Genomic DNA, 21,461 nt, shown 5'->3' with positions numbered 1-21,461 from the left:
TCATATTAAACAGAATATCAGACAAAACAAGGTTAGACTCCACATTCTACTTTTTAAAACTAATTGGTGTGGGAACACACACAATGTTTCTTTATTACCTCTTGATTTATCGTAAATTGGAATTACTGGAACCTTTGCAGAAGGAAATCTGAGATGGTAGGACATGGAATCCTTGAAAACTACACCCACCAAGCCTGGAGGTTTACCAAGACTAGCCTCTTGCATTTCTGATTCACTTAGGAATTCTCGTATAGTTATTCCTGCAAAAAGATCAAAGTTACTCCTAACTACCATCTTCTAAACACTGATGTCAACAGAAGCACAATCCTGTATTTTAACTGTCCTCCTTATTTGTTGGCTCAGCTTCAAGCGTTTTTCTATTCACACATAAATATATTGACCAGAGCATGCCTAGTTTTTGTTAACTAGATGAGAACACCAGAAGTTAACTAGATGAGAACACCTGAAGTTATCCCTGGCAGCATTGCATGTTAACCAAGTTAACATTTTAGTCGATGTGAAATGTACTATGTCCTGAAAATGAATACAGCTGTCTTACCTTTGCAAAACATTATATACTTCTCTAGTCTAATCCTATAAATAAAAAGTCTCTGCTCCTTATTCTAGATAATGCACAAGAGTGTTCCACTCAAGACATGCCCAAACTAGTGGTGTTGTGGCAGAGGCCATCTTTACATTGCACAATAAGAGGCAGTAAGGGGCAATAAGTAATATTTAAATTGCACAATAAGGGGCAGCTCAGAGGCTCTATCCTCTCCTGATGCAATTGTGTTGTGGGATAGGACAGCAGCAGGATTTTGTGACGTGTCTCATTGCATGACTATGCCGGCAGTCTGATGGTACACACACTGACCCTTTGCTGGTTTGTGTTGTAAAAGCAGGAGTTCAGTAAATGCATTGCTTTTTATCAATAATGTAAGCTGAGGGCTCACATTGAAAAGGTCAGAAATTTACTAAACAAACAAATACCTTTTCTAAAGTATTCCACAGATATTTTATGCATGATTTCTCTTGTCGCATTAGTTGCTGGTGTGTAGCCAACACTCAAATTAGAGACACTGGAGCGATTCATCGGATGAAGCTTAGAATCAGGCACCTCATCGTGTCTTTTATTTGGCTGCAGCATGCTTAGTATTATTAGCAGACCTAACAAGAAAAGTGGAATCAAGACTTCCTGCACAAATGAAATGAACAAGTTAAATGGGCAATGGCAAATAAAAGCCATCTCGGGCTGTATTACTGCATGTCGCCCCAATAAAGACAATGAGCTTCAGCACACCCGATTTGGAGCAGAGCTGCAACCTTAAAGCTAATTGCCAAGCATAAATATCAGTAGGACAGGCCTTGACAAATTTACTTTGGATCTTGGAGCCAGCCCAAATATTTAGGAGCCAGACAATGGGCACTTGACAAAATTACCAGACTTCGTGATGGACATTGTGGAGGGGCGAGTGACCAATGGGTTTCTCTTTATCTCCTTTACAACTAACATACTTGGACCAGAAACAGGTCTGACTGAGAGAAACATATTTGATTAAATAACTCTCCCTCTGAATATCCTAGTCTAGCTGCCACAGTTGAATTTCCAGGTGCCATAGCTCCCTGGCACCTTGGAATTCTCAAGTGCTGCAACAGGAGTCTGTATTATGTGAATGCTTATTAACCAATAGTGTTAGAACACATTTTTACAATGAGCACAAAAAATGCATAGGTTGGATCCAGAGATCCCTGTGTTTGAGCAGGAGGCATTTCCGTGTGTGTGTGTGTGTAGCAAGGGGTGGAGGACACAGCGCTGATATTCCCTCTTAGGAGTGATATGCAATGCAGCAAGAGGGGCTGCAGCCTGAGAAGAAAATTGGTGATTTCCCCAAATGCCACTTGCTCTACTAACAAGTAACGAATTAACAAAAGAGGAGTAAATGAGAATGAAAAACCAACGGAAAAATCCAAAACAGAGAACAAAACAATATGTCTTATTGTACAAAGAATAGTAATTAAATGCAAAATGTGTACATATAGCAACATCTGTCTAAATAAAAGGACAAATGAAAGGACAAGCTATGTAGTGCTATTTTTCACATTCCTTTAACAATTATGTCATACCTTTTTCTCATTAAACATATTTTTCCAATTTTTGAAATTGTATTTAGATATTTCAGCTTATTACTGTAACTTCCTGGTACCAATTTTCAAAATCTCTCTCTTATTTTAAAACATCATTTATTTTTTATATTGAAACAATTTTATATACTTTGGGTTAACTCACAGAATAGTTGAAAAGCTATCGATTCAGCACCACTTTTACTGCCCTAGCATGCGCTCGCCCCCCCCCTCTCAACTTCAATTTTTGAAATTGAAGTATATGGATATTTCCGCTTATTACTGTAACTTCCTGCTATCAGTTTTCAAAACCAAGTTGAGTGTCTCTCTTGCAATATCTTTTATTTTTATATTGAAACAAAATGATTTGTGTTAACTCACATAATAGTTGAAAAACTGGCTTCAGCACCACTTTTATTGTGTGTGTGTGTGTGTGTGTGTGTGTGTGTGTGTGTGTGAGAGAGAGAGAGAGAGAGAGAGAGATGGGGGGGAGGGATGCACTCAGAATCATACTATCCATTATTCAGATGTTTGATCAGATCTTACTAGGTCTTATAAAGTATCAAAAGAGATATCAGTGTTATGATAGTGCTACTTGATATCTGATACATATCATGCTGGTTAACAGAGAAATGATATAATTCTTATGTCTTGCCAATTCTAGTGAATGCTGTTTTGCTCTATCTCAGCCTTTTTTCTACCATAATATCAAGAATCACCTGATGATCTGGAAAAACCAAATAATAATTACTAGTCACATAGGAGGGAAAGTGGTGCAGTGAAGGAGAGCCGTGGGGAAGGATGCCTGGCCTCCAGGAAGCCCACAATGCACAGCGCATTGGGGGAATGCCTGGAGGCCAGGTCGCTCCTTCCCGCGCCTCTATGGTGAGTAAGGCTGCCGGCAGCCCGCTCACCCACATGAACTGGGAGTGAGGTAGGAGGCACATGCGTGTCTCCCTACCTCACATTTAGACCAGGGTTAGAACCTGGGCTACACTTGGCTGAGGAGCACCAGGACTGGGATGGATCCCGACAGTTCTCATGACTAGGTCTACCCAAGTAGGGCTGCACTAGCTCAGGTAGACCTGGTCATATGAATGACCTCTTAGTCTTTTTTTTAATTCCAGATAAACTGATTAATGGTTTTTAAAACAAATTCTTAACTTATTGGCTCTAGTTTTATTGGCAAGAACAGAACCAGAAATGTTTTCCCCCAAAATGTCAGACTCCCAGGGGACGAAGAAGGCTCCTGGCCATTCTTGAACTCCAGAATGATAGGGTAGGCACAGAAAAGGTCAGCCTCAGGAACAGCCAGGGGAGGATTTATTTTGTCACCTGAGTCCTCCTCCTGGTTTGCTGCATTCAGCTGGTTCCCTCTGCTGGGAACTCCCAATTCCCATACTCAGAAGCAGCCCCTAACCATTGGCTGCTGTGTCTTCAAACGCCCCAGTGCAGAGCTGACAGGGCTTAAAGCCTGCTTCCAGCCCCAGCCCCTTCCTGACCTTGCTTCCTGTTTCCTGCCATACCCAACCTAGCTGTCTCCCTAGAGCTGTTCCCTGCAGCTCTCCCTGCCTTGCCCTCTCGACCCCTCTGGGACCCTACCAGCCTGGACTCTTCTCACCCCTGCAGGGAATGGAAGCCCCACAGGAGGGATGCCATGCCATTCTCCAGACTCCACAGGGCTTCACAGGCAACCAGATAACATGGCATCCTGACACCTTGGACAGCTTTAAAAAGGGCTTAGCCAAGTTGATAGAAGACAGGTTTATCACTGTTTATTAGTCCAGTTACTATAGGCCACCTCCAGCCTCAGGGGCAGGATGCTTCTACAGACCAGTTGCAGAGGAGTAACCAGTAAATACCAGTTGCAGGAGAGAGGGCATGCCTCTTCCCTATGGGCTTTCCAGAGGCATCTAGTGGGCCACTGTATGAAACAGGATGCTAGATAGGCTTTGGGCTGTTCAGCAGGGCTGTTCTTATGTCCTCCGCCACCCTGCACTGTGTGAGTGCCCATGCTGCTTTACTCTAAAACACAACAAATGCAAATGTGCTTCCTTTGCTGCACACATGCTTTATTAGTCAAGGGGGCTATTCCCATGATCTGCAAAAATCGGGCTAGGAGAGCCTAGCCCGATTTTTGCAGATCATAAGAACCACCGGGTAGGGGTGTGCACGGAACCGCCACACTGCGGTCCGACACTGGGGTGGGGGGTAGCTTTAAGAGCAGCGGGAGGGTTTACTTACCCCTCCCACCGCTTTCCTGCTCTGGTGCCGTAATCTTCAGAGTAATTGGGGTGGCAGGATACGTCCCTGCTGCCCCTTCCCCGCTGCTGCTCTGCAAACCTCCCAGGAGTGCTTTGCACGTGCACGCACGTCAGAGAAGTGAAGCGCGCACACAATGTGCGCGCGTGCAAAGCGCTCTTGGGAGGTTTGCAGAGCAGCAGCGGGGGAGGGGTGGCAGGGAGGTATCCTGCCGCCCCAATTACTCTGAAGATTATGGCGCCAGAGCGGGAAAGCAGCGGGAGGGGTAAGTAAACCCTCCCGCCGCTCTTAAAGCTACCCCTCACCCCCAAACCGAACCACCAAGGTCCGGACTGGTCCGGAGGCCTTTACAATGGCCTCCGGACCGGTCCGGGCCCATCCCTACCACTGGGCTCGGCTGCGAGCCCAGTGGTTCTAGAGCGAATAACCTGCTCAAGAACCCCTGGCCCAAAACCAGGTTTGTGGAGAGAGTGCTCCGCAAACCTGGTTTTGAAAATCGTGAGTAGCCACGGTGCGGCTTCGCACCATGCCTACTCACGAGGAGGCCCCCGGAGAGGAGGCTAAAAGCCGCCTCCCAGCTCCGGGGGTCTCACCAGCATGCCCTGTGCACTCGCACAGGGCGTGCTGGAGCTTACGGGGGCTGATTGGCCCCCATCGGCTCCATCTCGGAGCTGGCAATCGTGTAGGCGGCCAATCTGGCCACCCAGGGCTCCCTCCCCACTCACCGCCCCAAATCGGGTCTCATGGATCGTGAGACCCAGTCCAAGATGTCAGCCATTTTTCTAGTTATTTGTTAGTGCAAAATCATCTACTTTTAGACTGGTTTAACATATTATTCCTTTGATAAGATTCACCTGTGACCTACTTTTAAACCTGGAAAATACAGATAAACACTCATAAACATTAGAATACTGCTAATCAACTCACCTGGGCTGTATTACTCTTAGTTCTCCATTTAATAAGGCAGTTTTTGTATAAAAGAGTTCTGGTTTGTCGCCACACTCCGACTTGTTCTGAAGTATCGGTAGACATTTTTCACATGTAGCTGTCTTGGGTGCTACAGAAGATTAATGAGCACCTTTCAAAATATTGTTTTAATAATGTAATGGTGAACAGTCCACTCTTAAAGAAGCTTTATATCATCTGCAATATCATCTAAACCAGCAGCACAGTCAGGCCTGTGCTCATCACAGACTTGTGTGTTCATCCAAGACAAATAAGCCATCATTCACATGTGTCCTGACTCTCTTTTCTCATGTCAGAAAGGTGTCGCATCAATTGAGGACTCAAACTCCAGTGTGGGGGCACCAGGAATTTCCCCCCTCATCTAACCTTTCCCTACACCTTCTTTACTGTTAAATAAATCCATTCCTAAACACCTGAACCAAGCCCAAATATCTGCACAAGTACTTTTTAACTACATGATTGCAGCTAGGGGTGTAGCAAGGCTCATGTGAGTGCTCAGACAAAAAGTGAAGATGGACCCCTGGGCCCCCTGCTTTGTGCTTTCTTCTCCTCTCCTTACTGCCTGAGTCATTGCTGTAGAAGAACTATATGGACATGGTGAGAAACAAAACATTCATGGCATAGCCTTTCTCTTGTCCCTATGTAAATAATAGGAAACATTCCCCACACTCCAATCAGGAGCCAGCAGCTTGTTACTGTCAGGGAAGTGGAAGGGAAGAGCAAAGAGCAGGCTATTGTCTGGCCAATGGGTCCCTGCCTCAAGGGCCCAGAGACATTTACCCCCTGCCCCTTATTTTCAATTATAACTGAGTTCCTGAAAGTACTTAGGCCAAACCCTGTGGGCATAGTTTCAATCATCAAGGCATGCTGGCTCTTTCTCAGCAAGGCCTGTTGTACAATATGTTTAATAATTTAGCTTTAATAATGCTTTCCACCAATTTACCCCAGACCATTAGGAGAATGGACCTGTAATTGCTTGGTTCCTGCTTAGATTTCTCTTTAAAAATAGATGTTATATTGGTAACTTTCCAATCCTCTGTTAAGTTCTGTTTTGGGGGGGGTTCATCTACATTATAATGTAACAGATTCCTTTTTAACTGAGCTTTTAAAATAGATTAGATTACATTGCTCAAAAAATCATAAACTAGAAGAGGTGGTGGTCTTAGAGATGGTTGTTTTTTAAGCATTTCAGAACAATTTCTGATGTAGCATATTAACTGGATGCTACATTGGATTTCAATCTAGACATGCATGAGAATATTCTCTAACCACTTTTTCTTTTTTTCAACCACTCAGCTGGCCAACCTAACCTGGGCTGCGGGTCAGGAAGGAGGTTCCCACCTGCCACCGCTGCATGGTGTGTGTGTGTCGGGGGGGGGGGCTGGTGGGTAGAGAAAGGGTGAGAGAGTCAATCCCAAAAAGAACTGGAGCCAGCCCGAGAGGCAGCTCTGTGTGGATTCTTCAAAACTGTGCGTACTATTACTAGCATATCCATAAATTGCTCCCTGGGGGCATGGTTAACAGAAAAAGCAGACCTCCAGAACACCTTAAGGACTGTACTCATGAGAACACATTCAGCAGGGGCGGGAGATGAATTGAGACTTTTGTTTTGTTGTTTTAAAAAGACTGCATAAGTGGCTGGTACCATCCCAATACTTCTCATACCAAACACATAAAAACTCTTGTCTTCCACTTCACAACTTTACAGACACAGTCATGATACATAGCATGTGAATAAATATCTGGGCAAGGGTTCCTACATATAATTAATTTAAAAAAACACACAATGTATTAAAGGAGAAATAAAGGTTTGTCTATTGTAATGTAAGTAAGCAGGCATACAAATGATGAGGAACAGAAAATATAAAGCTATTGGGATGCATCATTATTAATCTCTCTCATGTGTGAATACATGGATTATCAAAGACTACCTGCCTTAATTGCACACATTGACAGAGCAAAAGCAGGGGGTGCTTTTGGGTGGATTTGGGGAGTTGGGTAGATTCTGTCAGCTGCTTGTAGAGTGATTCTCTTGCCCTTTTATAGAAAGCAAACAATCCAAGACATTTCAATTCTTTTTGTCCCCCTCAGTGGTGGCTGGCTGCTATTGCTTTTTCTTCATTCTCTTCTCCTGAATGAGGGTCATGCTGGGGGGAGGGGAGTCATTTCTGGGAAGCCAGCTGCTGTCCTGAAGAAAGAGATCCTCATGAGAATTTTGGAGAAAACTTGATAGTTCAGTCGGTAGAATCCCCTCCCCCTATTCTCCCCCTGAGAAATTTTGGAGAATATTGGGGGAGCATATTCTCCCCAAGTCTCATTACACACATTCAATGCAAAGTACAATTCATTACACTGGCACCCACTTTGCCAGAGGGTAGAAGTGGGGAGGGAAATATATTCTCTCTTATATTCTTTCAATATATAGAAAATCTGGGAACACCCCCCACCACACACACACACACACCCTGCCTCACAGAAAGAAAGGGAGGGAAGGGAAGGACAGATTTTCAGGGAAAGCAAACTGAATTTTAGAAAGTAATCTTATACACATCTACCTCTATGACCCTTTTGGTCTCTAAATAGCTATTCTTTCTTTCTGTATGTTCCTTGCCAAGAGACGTCACACCATCATCTTTTAAGGATAAGTAATCCTGAACCAAATGTTTCCACTTCCTGAAAGCTTTCCTCCAGAAGCCAGTAGTCAGTTTAAAAGCTACTTTGTGATACAAAGTGGATGCTCTTCCACTGAGTCATGGTTCTGTTCCAGGTCAAGTGGAGTCAGTCTTTCACATAGGCTCAAATTGTCCCAAATGCGCCCCAGTGTCAAATAAATACAGTTTTCCCCTTGACACCTCTTTTATGCATTGTCACTGCCAGTGTGCCAGGCCCTGTGCATGGAACAAGTAATGTTTCTGCAAGCACCCCCTTGAAGGGATTGCATTTCTGTGTCCTTCCCAAAAATCTTAATTTTGCTTTCATTATAGCCACATTGCCCAGTGCCATTGATGCCGATGTGCAACACAACCATGATCTTCTTCTTTCCCACACGATCTATCAGTATACCACACATGATCAGTGCAGCTTTCCCACTAATTGACAAGTTACCATACGGTAAACACAACCATACAAGCCTATGTCAGTCACCCATAAGAGCTGGGGGGTCTTATCCCAAAAGGTCAGCAAGGCTGGTAACAGGGTCACAAGTAGTTCTAACCAAAGAATCCCTGACAGTACTGTGGAAACCAACAGCTGCTAGGGTGGGCCATCCAATTAAATTCTCTTGCCTTTGCAGGAATCAAGACTGTAAGAATTCTGAAGCTTAGTAGAGAATGGATGGCCCATGACAACTGAGTAATTTTAATCTTCTCCAGGCCACTTTTATCCCAATCCAGAGAGGACGCCATCAAATCAGGTGCATGATCTGAACCATTCATCAGTTCAGATATATATTGAAATAGCCCCATGATTGTCATGATGGCCCTGAAGTCTTGAGCCACTCCCTAGAATGAGATCTCAGCTTGGATAATTCAGTACTCAATGACCAACGGCCTTCAGTGTCTCTCTAAAGTCTATCACTAAGCACAGGCACCCAATACAGGGAGTCTGAGAGGTTGGACAACTAGTGTGAGAGAAATTTCCTGTAAGATACTCCTCCTGCCCCTAACCACCCTTTATCCTTGGATGATGCTGTCCAGGGAACCTAGGGGGACATATCTGAGACAAAATAAGACACTCCGCCTTGCTCAACCAGGCTTCTGTAACAAATGCTAAATCATCCTCTTCATGTAAGATTAAATCCATGAGGGGCCACTCTGTTTTACTGGAGACTGATCTAGCATTGACCAAAACACCTAAGGAGGTGGTGGTTGGTTAGTACTATCTTCTTCCCTCTCTTGGCAGTCACAATCCCAGAATGAGGGATTGCAAATAATTGCCTCATTCACCTTCTCCTTGTCTGGCTTGGCCCTCCCCCAGTGCTCAGACTTCTTAGGCCAACACAGATGCCTCCCCACTCTTCTTGCCCAGGACTAGCAAGCCTTGACTTACCCACAGTTCACACAGTAGGACTGCTCTCCAAAATCCCTCATTCCTCCAAGGAATTTTCTCAGAGCCCTCAGAGCCAAAATATTCACAACCTTTCCCCCAATTCCAAGCATGAATACCCCCTTCTCACCTGAACTTTAGTTCATTGTCCTCACACCCTCTCACTGATGGCTGGTGAAATATCTTCCTGGAACAAGAGCCCTTCACAAGACTCAGATGTCAATAAAATCAAACATTTTAAAAAGGGAGAAAACAATCTGTGAGGAAAGAAAACAATCTGCTAGGGAGACAAATGCTCACGATTCCACACCCTTGCCCTTCTGCAACCGGAAAGTCAACACCCACCTTTGACGTTCTCAATATTGCCCAGCGCCAGCCCCAATCCACTTGCTGAAATCTGTGGATGCAGAGATGTCAGTCAGCAGAAACAGCAGCAGTAGCAAGCACCCCTAAGAGCCAGATGGGTGTTGAAGAGGCCAGAAAGACAGGCAGGCAGTGAAATAGATGGAAAGAGGAGCACAACATTCCCATTCACTCTCACCTCAACGTCAGTCCTTTGCTTGTTCTACTCACTGTGGGTGTTCCCAGCTCTAAATACTGTCCATCCAGCAACAGCCACACCTTATTTAGTCAGATGTATACTTCAAGGCAGATAGAATCTTCACCTTCTCAAGTTTCCACTGGCTCTCATTCCTGCCCTGGTATTTGCCTCATCGTTTCTGCTGCCAGGATTCTGGGCCTGAAATGCTAATCAGCAGTACCAGCCCCTCCCCACTTGCTGTAGTGTGTGGGAGCAGAGTGCATTTAGCAGGAGCAACAGCAGCAGCAAGCAGGAGCCAGGCAGCTGTTAAAGAGGGGAGGGCGGCAGCCACTGGAGCAGAGAAGTGGACAGAGGAAGGAGAATCTCAGTGTTCCCACTCATCCTCAAACAACACACACACACACACACTCTCTCTCTCTCTCTCTCTCTCTCTCTCTCTCCATCTTTTGCTTTATCAGTCTGGCCTTGACTGTCTAAGTACAACCTTATGGTTAGTTTTGAGCAAAGCATTAAATCTACATGTCAGAGGTAGAATCACACCATCATCTCATAATCAATCTATTTCCCAGGGTGCTACCGCCTAATTGTATGCATGGTTTATCCAAACTGCCCCTCCCCATGCAGATTTTTTCATTATTTGTTTTCTTTAACACATTTATACACCAACCTATATAAAACCTCAGGGCGGTTTACAATCAATCTAAACAAACAGCAGCTGAAGTTTAAGTAGTTTAAATACGACTTTGAAATAACATATTAAACCAATTAACATATTCAAATGTTATGCCAATTCCTATGCAGAGGAGACTTTTTGCAGACTTTGGTGAATAATGCCCACTGTTTCCACTTTTGGGGTGGTGGATTTCAATTATTTTTGCCATCTGTACCTGGCCACCCTAGCAGGACTTCTGGACTTGTTTTGAGCTGTACTCAAGTACAGCACCTCTGCTAAAGGAAGAGGGCTCATTTCTCAGTTATAGAGAGGTTAAAGCATGCACTCAGCTCTCATTCTGCTTTCAAGATGATTGGAGATGCCAGTGCTGTAGCACTTACCATCTCTTAGACAGATAGGTGTCTGTCTTGAATAAATAGTTGTCAAATTTGAGGGCAATGACAATTGGCATTAGTTGCCTATGGTAAATAATCCGAAACCAGATTCAGGTCCCAACCAAACATAAATTGGTGTTTTGTTGTTGTTTCACTTACCTAGGCCCAAATTAAAATGTTCATTATCTTTTGTAGAAACTGGATTCAGGTTGGATGCAAACAACTGGAAGCAGAGTGGAATGGGACTTTTCCATTGCTTCTTCCCTGCTGCAGGCACAATCCTGTGGATTATAGGATCCTTGGAAATGGTAATGGATACATTATGGGGGAGCTATAAATTGAATGGGTAGTTGGGAAATCATGCCCCCCACAGGCCTCGCAGTTGGGTCTAGGGGTGTGCACGGAACCGCAGAGCTGCGGTCCGGCACTGTGGGGTGGGTTCCTTTAAGGGCGGGGAGGGTTTACTTACTCCTCCTGCCACTTTTCCCCCTCCAGGGCTCATATTTATTGTAATAATTGGGGCGGCAGGATACCTCCCTGCCGCCCCTTGTTCCTCTGCAACGGGGTGGGCGCGCACACGGCTCTGTGAAGGGAAGATGCTGTTCCTGAGGGAATCACGTTTTAAAAGGTAACTACTGATGGCAATGGTAAACCCAAACGAGAAGCCGGCACAGCACCGAGCCGGCCTCCGGCGCCTCTCCGCCCGGTGGCTCCCCCATCCTGAACTGCCGCCAGCAGCCACTGAGAGGAGCTCCGCCAGGGAGGATGCACCGCCGCACCCAGCCCACCCTCACTTCCGGCTCCCAGGTGACTTCCCCCCACATACAGCGTGGCCCAATGGGAGGAGGAGAAGGAAGGCAGCCACGCTGTATGTGGGGGGAAGTCACCTGGGAGCCGGAAGTGAGGGTGGGCTGGGCGCGGCAGTGAGTCCTCCCTGGTGGAGCTTCTCTCAGTGGCTGCTGGCGGTGGCTCAGGATGGGGGAGCCACCGGGCGGAGAGGCGCCGGAGGCCGGCTCGGTGCTGTGCCGGCTTCTCGTTCGGGTTTACCATTGCCATCAGTAGTTACCTTTTAAAACGTGATTCCCTCAGCAACAGCATCTTCCCTTCGCAGAGCCGCGCGCACGCCCACCCCATCCTGCAGGCGGCATTGCAGAGGGACAAGGGGCGGCAGGGAGGTATCCTGCCGCCCCAATTATTACAATAAATATGAGCCCTGGAGGGGGGAAAGTGGCAGGAGGGGTAAGTAAACCCTCCCTGCCCTTAAAGCTACCCCCTCCACCCGAACTGAACCGGCCAGGTCCGGACCGGTCCGGATGATCCGGAGGCCTTTACAATGGCCTCCGGACCGGTCCGGACCCATCCCTAGTTGGGTCCCTTTGGATCCAACCTTTCCTGTTTTTCTTATATAATTTAGGTTTGAACTTGAGCAACAGTTAGATTGTTATGATTCGATTTTGAATACAGCTTTGAACAGAAGCAATTGCAGCAGCTGATCTTGAGGGAGAAGGCATCTTGAAGGTAGAATCTTGAGGCATCTTGAAGGCTAAATGCAGGTTTTGCTCTTCCTGCATCAGTGATAAAGGGGAAAATGGCCTAGTATAAAAATATACTGCTTACAGTAAGTGCTAATGCCTTGGCACAAGAGGGATATAAAGCAGATGGGGCAGAGCATAATGTTTCTGTTGTGCTTGCCAAGTACAGGCTACAACTAAGTGCTTTGCATCAGAATCACTTATCAATACTTCAAAGGCTCTTCGAAGGAATACCCGTGTTTACTCGAATTGCTGAGATGTGTGCTCTTAGGGCCAAATTACACATTACATTAAGCCTGTAATTTAGGGGTGTGCATTTTGGAATTTTCTCGTTTCGATTTGTATCCGAATCGAAACACCCCCGTGTTTTTTTTAACCCAAATTTTCTGAATCCGAATCACCCGTTTTGTTTTGTAGCCGAATTTTCAGAATCCGAATCCGAATCAATTTGGATTTTTAAAAAGGGTTCCAGGGCAAAAAGAGTGGGTGGTGGTCGTAGTGTCCAATGGGTTAAAGCTACCACCCAAATTTCAAAGGAATTGGGCAAAGGGCTGTTTTTTGTGAATGTTTTAAGATTACGCGTCTTTAAGAATTTTCCCATAGGGAATAATGAGGATTCCAGCAAATGTATCGCTTCACATTGAGGGGAAAGGGGTTGCCCAGAGCAGCATGTGGTGTGTGGTAGTGCCCAATGGGCGCAAGGAAGCTACTAGAATTATTTCAAAGGAATTGGGCAAAGGGCTGGTTTTTTGTGATTTGTTGACGTTTATGTGTCTTTACGATTTCTCCCATAGGGAATAATGGAGGTTTCAGCAGCCCCATAATTCCACTTGGGTGGGTACTGGGGTTGCCCGAGGGGTTGTGTAGTGCACATAGGGTACCAACCACGCCCATACCCACAAGCCGGTGGGGTACTGGGTTTTGTTGTTTCTGAGGTGTTCAGTGTAGATTCTCTGGTAGCATATGGGATTTTCAGTGAAAAACAAGAATCCATTCTCATATGCTACCAGAGAATCTACACTCAGAACACCACAGAAACAACAGAGCCCAGCACCCCATGGGTTAGCAACCCTTCCCCTGGCCAATGTAGGGTCAGTAAAGAGTGGCAAGAAGCAAAAGAGTCATGGGGAACAACGAGGGAATTGTCAGCAGTAGGGATGTGCACGACGATCTTCGGCGCCATCAGGGGGTAGAGCTTTAAGGGCGGGGGAGGGTGTACTCACCCCTCCCGCCGCATTCCCCCGCTGGCGCGCTGTTGGTTTTAAGCCACTCGGGGTGGCAGTGTTCCTCCCTGCCACCCCATTTCTGCCCTCGGCCGGAAGTGGCGAGTGCACGTGCGCACGCCGTGCATGCGCACACACACAGCAGAGGGGCGTGCACCTGCGCACTCGCAACTTCCGGCCAGTTCTGGCCGAGGGCAGAAACGGGGCCGCAAGGAGGAACGCTGCCGCCCCGAGGGGCTTAAAACCGACAGTGCACCGGCGGGGGAAATGCGGCGGGAGGGGTGAGTAACCCTCCCCCGCCCTTAAAGCTCTACCCCCGCCAGCACCGAAACGGCCCCTAGCCTGAAACATTTTGGAGGCCTTTACAATGGCCTCTGAAACATTTCGGGCACATGCCTAGTCAGCAGGTCAGCCCATGCTTTAGGTCACCGATCAGAAGGCTGGAAGGGCAGGAAATTCAAAGAGATGTCAAACACAAAGTGGAGACTCACTCAGAGATCACCACAAAATGGAGGTCCAAAACAACAAAACGTTTTGTAGCCGAAACAGGGACGTTTTGTTTTGTACACAAAACTTTTGAATTTGGAAAATGGGTGTTTTGTTTACAAAACACCCAAAATGGGCTGTTTTGGGTACCAAATGTTTTGTATCCGAAACGTTTCACACATCCCTACTGTAATTGGCACATTGGGACTGACAGGTCCCAATCTTGCCCTGTGATTATTTCCCATCTAAGTCAATGGAAGTATTTTTCTTTGGCAAATAGAAGAGGTGGCCCTGATCTGGATCAGGACATGGCAGGGCGGGGAGGAGGGCAGGTAAGCTCCTTTTTCATGGTTCTGATCTCTGGGCCCTCCAAGCATGGTGTTTTATGGCAACAAATTTTAGAGAAAAGAGATTCTCTACACTTCTAAGTTCTCACAACTTTGCATCTTAGTTCTCTACTGTACATTTAGAAATATAGTAATCAAATGGCATGTGCTGTTAGTCTCGAGAGCCAGAAGGCAAATAAGCTTTCCAAAAGATGGCATATTGAAACAAATATGTTTGCTCTCAGCATTTGCCCTTCATACTGGGCTTGTTTGGATTTTAAAATAGTGATTTAAATTGTACATGGAAGGGTGATTGACAAACCACCCTTCTGCACCATTAGATGGCAGCAGGCCAGGAGGGGGCAGAACATACGTGCTCATATCCCTAATTCCATGGAGTGAGGCCAGTATTATTCAATACTGTCCTACTGCAGAACTTAGTCAATGCCTGGTACATTTTCAGCTTCATAACTAGGGTCTGTTTGGATCCAACCCTATCATAATGTAATTCTTCACGTTAATTCAGTTTCCAGTAAGAGTGTGATCAAATGATGTCCTCTTTATACTCCTTAGAGATATTATGCTGTTTATAATTGTAGACCTAAATCAATTACATGAAAATATAACTTTATCAAACATAGATCTTTATTCTTTATATTTTCTGTTTCCAGTGATATTAGAATGGATTAATCACCTTAATTATCATCACAACAACGATCAGTACAAAGTTCTGATGTGTGCATACAATTTCACAGCCAAAGACAGATCTTGAAAACTAGTTAGTCTGTGTGATACATCTTGATATGTTGAAATTCATTTTGTGATAGTTCTTGTTACATTGAAATTCAACAAAATATCCAAGATATTACAGTGATTTAACAAGCTGCATGCTAATAAAAAATGTACAAAGATATTTAGCCATTTGGTATTCATAATTTGCATTTGTAAGAGTGAAAGAAACGTATTTATTTGTGCCAAATGCCAATTCTATATACATGGACCTGTGCATGCAGTATAGCTTCTCTGTGCAACTTGCAACAGTGACACAATTTAGACTTCGCATTCAAAACAAACAGGTATATAGTTAGTAGCCTTACACTATACCAAATGCACATGGAAATATATTTGGATTTTACTTAATGGCAAACTAATTCAGAGTGGCTTGAAGTGGCAAACACAATACACTTTTGCGACAAGGCCCAGGCAAAGGACTTCTCCCAAGCAAGTGAAACGCAGATGATGCCCATCTTACCTACAGTGTTAGAGATCATTTGACTGGTGTTCAGAATGTGTTTGCCTATGATAAGACAAACTGAAGAGGCTCCAGCCTCAGGCACTGGACAGAATGCATCCCTGCCGCGATCATCCCCCACTGCAGCAGCTGTAGCATCACCTCACCAAAATCAAGCCACCAAGGCTTGGGGCTCTGCCACCGTGTGTGTGTGTGTGTGTGTGTGTGTGTGTGTGTGTGTGTGTGTATGCAGCACTGGGCCAGCAGCTTCTCTGTTCCATGGGATGGTGGACTCATTGCCCATTCCCATTCTGTTTGCCAATCCTTCCTCCTGCTTCTCTGTCCACTGCCTCTCTGTCTCCTGGGATGATGATGACAGGAAGAGAGTTCGCCAAAAGAAGACAAATCCTGTGGGGTGGGGGAGCGGAGCACGTACACGAGTGACCCTTCACAGTAGAAACTGCAACAACAGCACCTATTTCTCTCCTCCCCATGGCTGGGATCAGAGCTGCAGAACTGTACATTATTTGGAGACCTTAACAATGGCCTGCTTCATTTCCTGATTATTTCCTCTGTTTTGATAGATTTTTAAGCAGGATTGTTAGCTGGCACCTGATCTATTATGTAGGAGCTGCATTATTTCCTGTAACTGAATGATTTTTTTAATTTAAAAAATGCCATTTAAAGACAATTTAATATCATTGAGCAAGCTGTTCATTTCCTATAGGAGTGAAATGTGATCTAGCTTTATCTTGGGGAATATATGGTCACTTTTATTATGTATTGGTTGCTCATGTTGACTGTATTGGAGCTACACCCTGTGTAACCTCATCTCAGGTCTAATCTTCATATTTACATTATTCAGCTGAGCATATGAAGCTGCCTTATACTGAGTCAGACCACTGGTCCACCTAGTCCAGTATTCTTTACATATACCGATGAACAACTTCTCTCTAAAGTTTCAGACAGGTCTTTCTGATCCCCTACCTGGTGCTTCCAAGGAATAAACCTGGGACTGCGTTATGTTTGTGATTTTTATTAAGTGAGAGGAGGGAACCTGGATGGAGTCTACTTTCTTAAAATTAGAAATGTGTTTGAGCTTCTAAAATGCGGGGGTGGGGAGGGACACATAAATCTAAAAAGGAGATTAGGCAGAGACACAAGTGACTCACCTGTAACATTTGATCTTTTGGTGGTCTAGTATACCGGACTACCAAACAATCATAGGCTCTGTGCCAATGTGTGCTCTGTGCCTGCAGTTGCTCCCATGGAAGGATTCACTAGCTCCTTGAAGTGCTCTGAAGTCATACCCCTCAGTATTCTTAGCGCCAGAGTACCTTCTCCTTCAGTTCCTGGATGGCCGCCATGGAGTTGAAGCTCCAGTCACAAGAGACAGGTAAGGAAAAGGGTAAGAGCATCCAATAAGCAGGGAGGCTGGGTGGGTGTTGTGAATGATACTGGACTACCAAAAGATCAAAGGTGACAGGTGTGCAACCTGTTTCTTTGTGGTGGTCCAGTATCCTTCACAACATGGGCGATTAGCTAGCTGCCAAAAGAAAGGAGGTGGGAGTAAGGATGGAATTAAAGCATCTTCTTATGGACTGCATGCCTGAAACCAGCGTCAGCTGCAGAGCGGCTGTCCAGGGCATAATATGAATATAAGAAAAGCCCTGGTGGATCAGGCCCAAGGGCCCATCTAGTCCAGCAACCTGTTTCAGTGGCACACCAATGCCTCTGGGAAGCCCACAGGCAAGAGCTGAGGGCATGCCCTCTCTTCTACTGTTACTCCCCTGCAACTGGTATTTAGAGTCATCTTGCCTCTGAGGCTGGAGGTGGCCTACAGCCCTCAGACTAGAAGCCATCGATAGACCTGTCCTCCTTGTATTTATCTAGACCCCTCTTAAAGCCATTCCTGTTAACTGTCACCACATCTTGCAGCAGAGAATTCCATAGGTTGATGATGCGTTGTGTGAAAAAGCACTTCCTTTTGTCGGTCTGGGTGAAGTCAGCAGGAGACTCTATGTTGATGAAGGAGCGGACGAAAGTCTTTCAATTACTTCTTGAGAAGACAAAGATGAATGAGAATGTATAACCTGGATGGCAGTAGGTGTTGACAGCACCAATGATGGTAGCAGACGCAGCAACACAGAAAACCTCAACGATGAATGTGGTCTGACAGCCGTAGATGTCGAAGCTGAGGCTCCAGGGCAGAAGTGCAAAGTGGGAGAGCTGAAGACAAAGACGACGACTCGGTAGATACCACAGAGGTCAAGGGTGGTGTCAGCAATGATGTTGAAGACGTTGGGGACTATTTTGGGCACTTGGCAAGTGGTGAGGAATCACCCTCCTTAAGCTCATGCTTCTTGCGATGGGATTCCTTAGGGAGATCCCTCAGTTTCTTAAAAGCATCAGAAGATGACTTGTGCTGAGGCTTGGAAGCTGAACCCGGCTTCGACAGTGTTGACGCTGACAATGTTGATGGCATAGGGTCAGAGGATGCTAGGTGGTCTCATATAAGGTGGGCCTCAAGTGAAATTCCTGACTTATCCAAGTCTATTTCAAAAGGACAAATTTTACAGGACCGGACAATGTGGTCCTCTCCCAGGCAAAGGAGGCACAGGTAGTGCCTACTGGAAGAGGGTAGGGTGCCCCGGCAGGAGGAACACCTTTTAAAGGTTTATTTGAGTCCATTAGACCAAAGAGCAGATGAAATCCAAAACATGAGGCAAAGCAAAGTCAAAAAGCCATCCAGAAGTCCAAAAAGCCAAATAATCAATGAATATAACTTCTGTTTTCCAGGAACTGAGGACGATGAAGGCGCAAATCCCCGAGGAAGAGGACACCAGTTCCTGGACCGAAAGGAACTGAGGGAGAAGGTGCTCTGGTGCCAAGAATACCGAACACACTCTGTGCATGGCATGGCATGGCTTCAAGCAACTATTTAATCCTTCTGCAGGAGCAACTGCACAGGTGCAGAGCCCACGTTGTGAAGGATACTGGACCACCACAAAGATATTCCAGGTATGCACTGGTGATTTCCATCTACTATCTACAACAAGACTATTGGGAAAGGAGCAAACTTGCAGAAGCTCAGCAACCCAGGCAGGCATTGGGGTCAGTGAAGCTTTTCCTGGATTTCACCATTTCAGGATGGTGTAGAGAATGCATATTGGAGCATTCTTTTCCAGTGCAAACAAAAGAAGAAAACTCCTCCTGTACATAGAAATACAGTGTGTCAGGAAGAATGCTAGACTGAATTTTTCTCCCCGAGTTGCTACTCTTCTGTGTGGAGGAACATTTTCAGATGGGGAAGTATTTAAATGGTGCAGTCCAGGAAAAAGATTAGCCATTTGATTCTGCCGTATAAACTAGTCCTTAGTTTACGAAGAATTGGGCAGGTGGCAGGGAGGCATCAGTTCCTCTTTTGCCTCAGGCAGCAAGTAGCTGCCACTGTTTATAAGAGGGAAAGGTGTGTCTGTGTGTGTATGTAAAGAGCATATATGTACCAATCTCTAATTCTAAAGCACACCTGCGAAAATAGCATTAAAATGAGTAAACTAACAGGTACTTCAATACTGATTCTAGCTCAGTTAGTGCAAGGCTTCATTACAAAAGTCAACTGATAAAGTAAAATTCCTACATGAATTTCCACCAGAATTAGTGTTTTAGAAAGAAACACACTTCTTACACTCTAAGTAGCCACCTAATGGTGCAGTGACTTGACTAGCAAGCCAGAGGTTGCCGGTTCGAATCCATGCTGTTATGTTTCCCAAACTATGGGAAACACCCATATCAGGCAGCAGCGATATAGGAAGAAGCTGAAAGGCATAATCTCATACTGCGCAGGACATGGCAATGGTAAACCCCTCTTGTATTCTACCAAAGACAACCACAGAGCTTTGTGATCACCAGGAGTTGACAACGACTCAACGGCACACTTTACCTTTACTCAATATGGTGGCTTATTAGAAATTAAACTGTACCTGAGCTTTCAGCCGCCTGTATAATTACTGTTAAAAGGCAGGTAGTTTAGGGGACTGCTTTCTCTTGTGATTTAAGTTACATAAGAATCATGCAATGCAAAAAATTGTGACAAAACCTTCTGGGAACTGGTAGTAAAGTTGCAAAAATGGCCTTTAGCAAATGTTCTTCTGCAAAAATGTCCATAATAAACCAATGACCACCGTACTATAGACTGCAAACTGATATCACCAAATGGTCTTGCTATGTCTTCTGAAGGTTTTTCTTGAAATATAGCTTCATAAAATGAAGTACATATACAGAAATAGTAGTCAGATTTTTTAAACATTTGTAATTCTCCAATAATACTATGCATGCCACATGTTGAAATTCAGTATATTAATGTCTATAACAGGATAGGCACAACTTGCTCCCAAACAATTAAATTCTACATTGCCTTCTTTCCTCCATCATTTCAAAGTAAAGCAGAAAGGTACAGTGAGGTGGAATGTTCCTTTTGACATATAAAAAAGCAAATTACAGATCAGTAATAAGAGTATTCAAAAACAAAGACACTTCCAGATGTTGACAACATTGATGTAAGGCAAAGAAGGTGAACAGGCTCAATTTTGCATTGCATGGGGGCGGGGGTCAGTGTTATTTCTATGCTCCCAATTCATAGTGCTCCGTGCACACAATCAAAAGAAGAGAACAGTCCAACGTAACAAAAGCAACCCTTAAAAAAAACCCAGAAGAGTGAAATGGTTGAGTTCTACAACGTGGAATAGATCAGAAAACAACTCGATCTCCCTGGGCTCGTTCCCACCAAAGCGTGCTATTTAATGTTCCAAAACTGCTGTCTTCCTCTTCTTGCTCTTTGGCAAGCTCCACAAACACCTAAAATGAGGAAGAACAGCATGAATACATTAATTATAACCACAATCCATATGAATTCTGTTCCACTCTTAGTACAGTGGCTCAAGTTAGTACAGGGTTTTGAATCTCCACAGCAAGATTGTGTCTTACGGTCTTAAATTACAAATCTTTTGTGCTTTCCAAACAGTTTAAAAAGAAACAATCCATTTTAAATAAAACTTATGGTGCCTACCTTCCACTTATTTTAACATGGTGAGTCTTACATAAGACCCCCTCCCTTGTGCTATCAATTTGGTTTGTATCAGATTGTCAGCACATGAGTTACAAAGGGGTGTTGCCTGAGTGGCTACCATCTTGAAGCAATATGGCGGATTGGCAAAAAACAACAATCCTCAATCGGGGTTCCCCCTATGCTGTGAATTTGGTTTCCCCCATTGCTGATTGCAAATACAAAAGTTATTAGACGGGGATACAGGGACACACAAACACACACAGATCTCATAAATTGACCTCTTTGAAAAATAGGCTAAAAAATATGACCAAAAGTAACAGCTGTATGCCCTATATATCATAATGATGAAAAGATCAGTGAACTTAGAAATGTAGCCAATTTTCAAATGCAAATGACAATTTATTTTACATAATCAAATGTAGTATCTTTGAAATCCATGTGGGCTATGTTTTTGAAAAATTATATTGAAAGTACCTGTTCAAGTGTTGCTTGAGAAAAGCTGTACTCTTCAATATTAAAGGCATGCTTTGCTGTGAAAACATTGGAAATAACTCTTTACTTGTCAACTGCATCAAAATGAATGTATATGAACACATATTTCAAAATTACACTTT

At 44.7% G+C, this 21,461-nt stretch overlaps 2 protein-coding genes across 13 annotated transcripts in view; both read right to left on the bottom strand.

The window, feature by feature from the left end:
• Window positions 1-10,090, bottom strand: part of LOC128344093 (cholesterol transporter ABCA5-like) — a 91,037-nt gene extending 80,947 nt beyond the window's left edge. For 2 of the 7 annotated variants that reach the window (XR_008315669.1, XM_053293582.1), the window contains exons 1-5: window positions 9,739-9,945; window positions 7,285-7,537; window positions 5,311-5,440; window positions 991-1,195; window positions 99-260 (exon numbers count right to left, since the gene is read on the bottom strand). Coding sequence is in view for 6 of the 7 variants with exons in the window: in XM_053293582.1 (XP_053149557.1) it covers window positions 99-260; window positions 991-1,195; window positions 5,311-5,415 (472 nt within the window). In the remaining variant the exon portion in view is untranslated. Of the gene's footprint in view, window positions 1-98; window positions 261-990; window positions 1,196-5,310; window positions 5,441-7,284; window positions 7,538-9,523; window positions 9,651-9,738 lie in introns of those variants that run through there. The other 5 variants (XM_053293584.1, XM_053293583.1, XM_053293585.1 and 2 more) reach the window with 5 other exon arrangements.
• A 5,081-nt stretch (window positions 10,091-15,171) lies between these two features.
• Window positions 15,172-21,461, bottom strand: part of LOC128344558 (cholesterol transporter ABCA5-like) — a 121,634-nt gene continuing 115,344 nt past the window's right edge. For 5 of the 6 annotated variants that reach the window (XM_053294906.1, XM_053294907.1, XM_053294905.1 and 2 more), the window contains 2 exons: window positions 21,322-21,377; window positions 15,172-20,636 (listed from right to left, as the gene is read on the bottom strand). In XM_053294906.1, coding sequence (XP_053150881.1) covers window positions 20,529-20,636; window positions 21,322-21,377 — 164 coding nt within the window. In that variant the 3' untranslated portion in view covers window positions 15,172-20,528. The remainder of the gene's footprint in view (window positions 20,637-21,321; window positions 21,378-21,461) is intronic. The other variant, XM_053294910.1, reaches the window with a different exon arrangement.

The sequence above is a fragment of the Hemicordylus capensis genome, chromosome 2, assembly GCF_027244095.1.
Source record: "Hemicordylus capensis ecotype Gifberg chromosome 2, rHemCap1.1.pri, whole genome shotgun sequence".
Taxonomy (NCBI): Eukaryota; Metazoa; Chordata; class Lepidosauria; order Squamata; family Cordylidae; genus Hemicordylus; species Hemicordylus capensis.
Note: the sequence above shows the minus strand (reverse complement) of the source record. Positions and strands in the feature narration are given on the sequence as shown.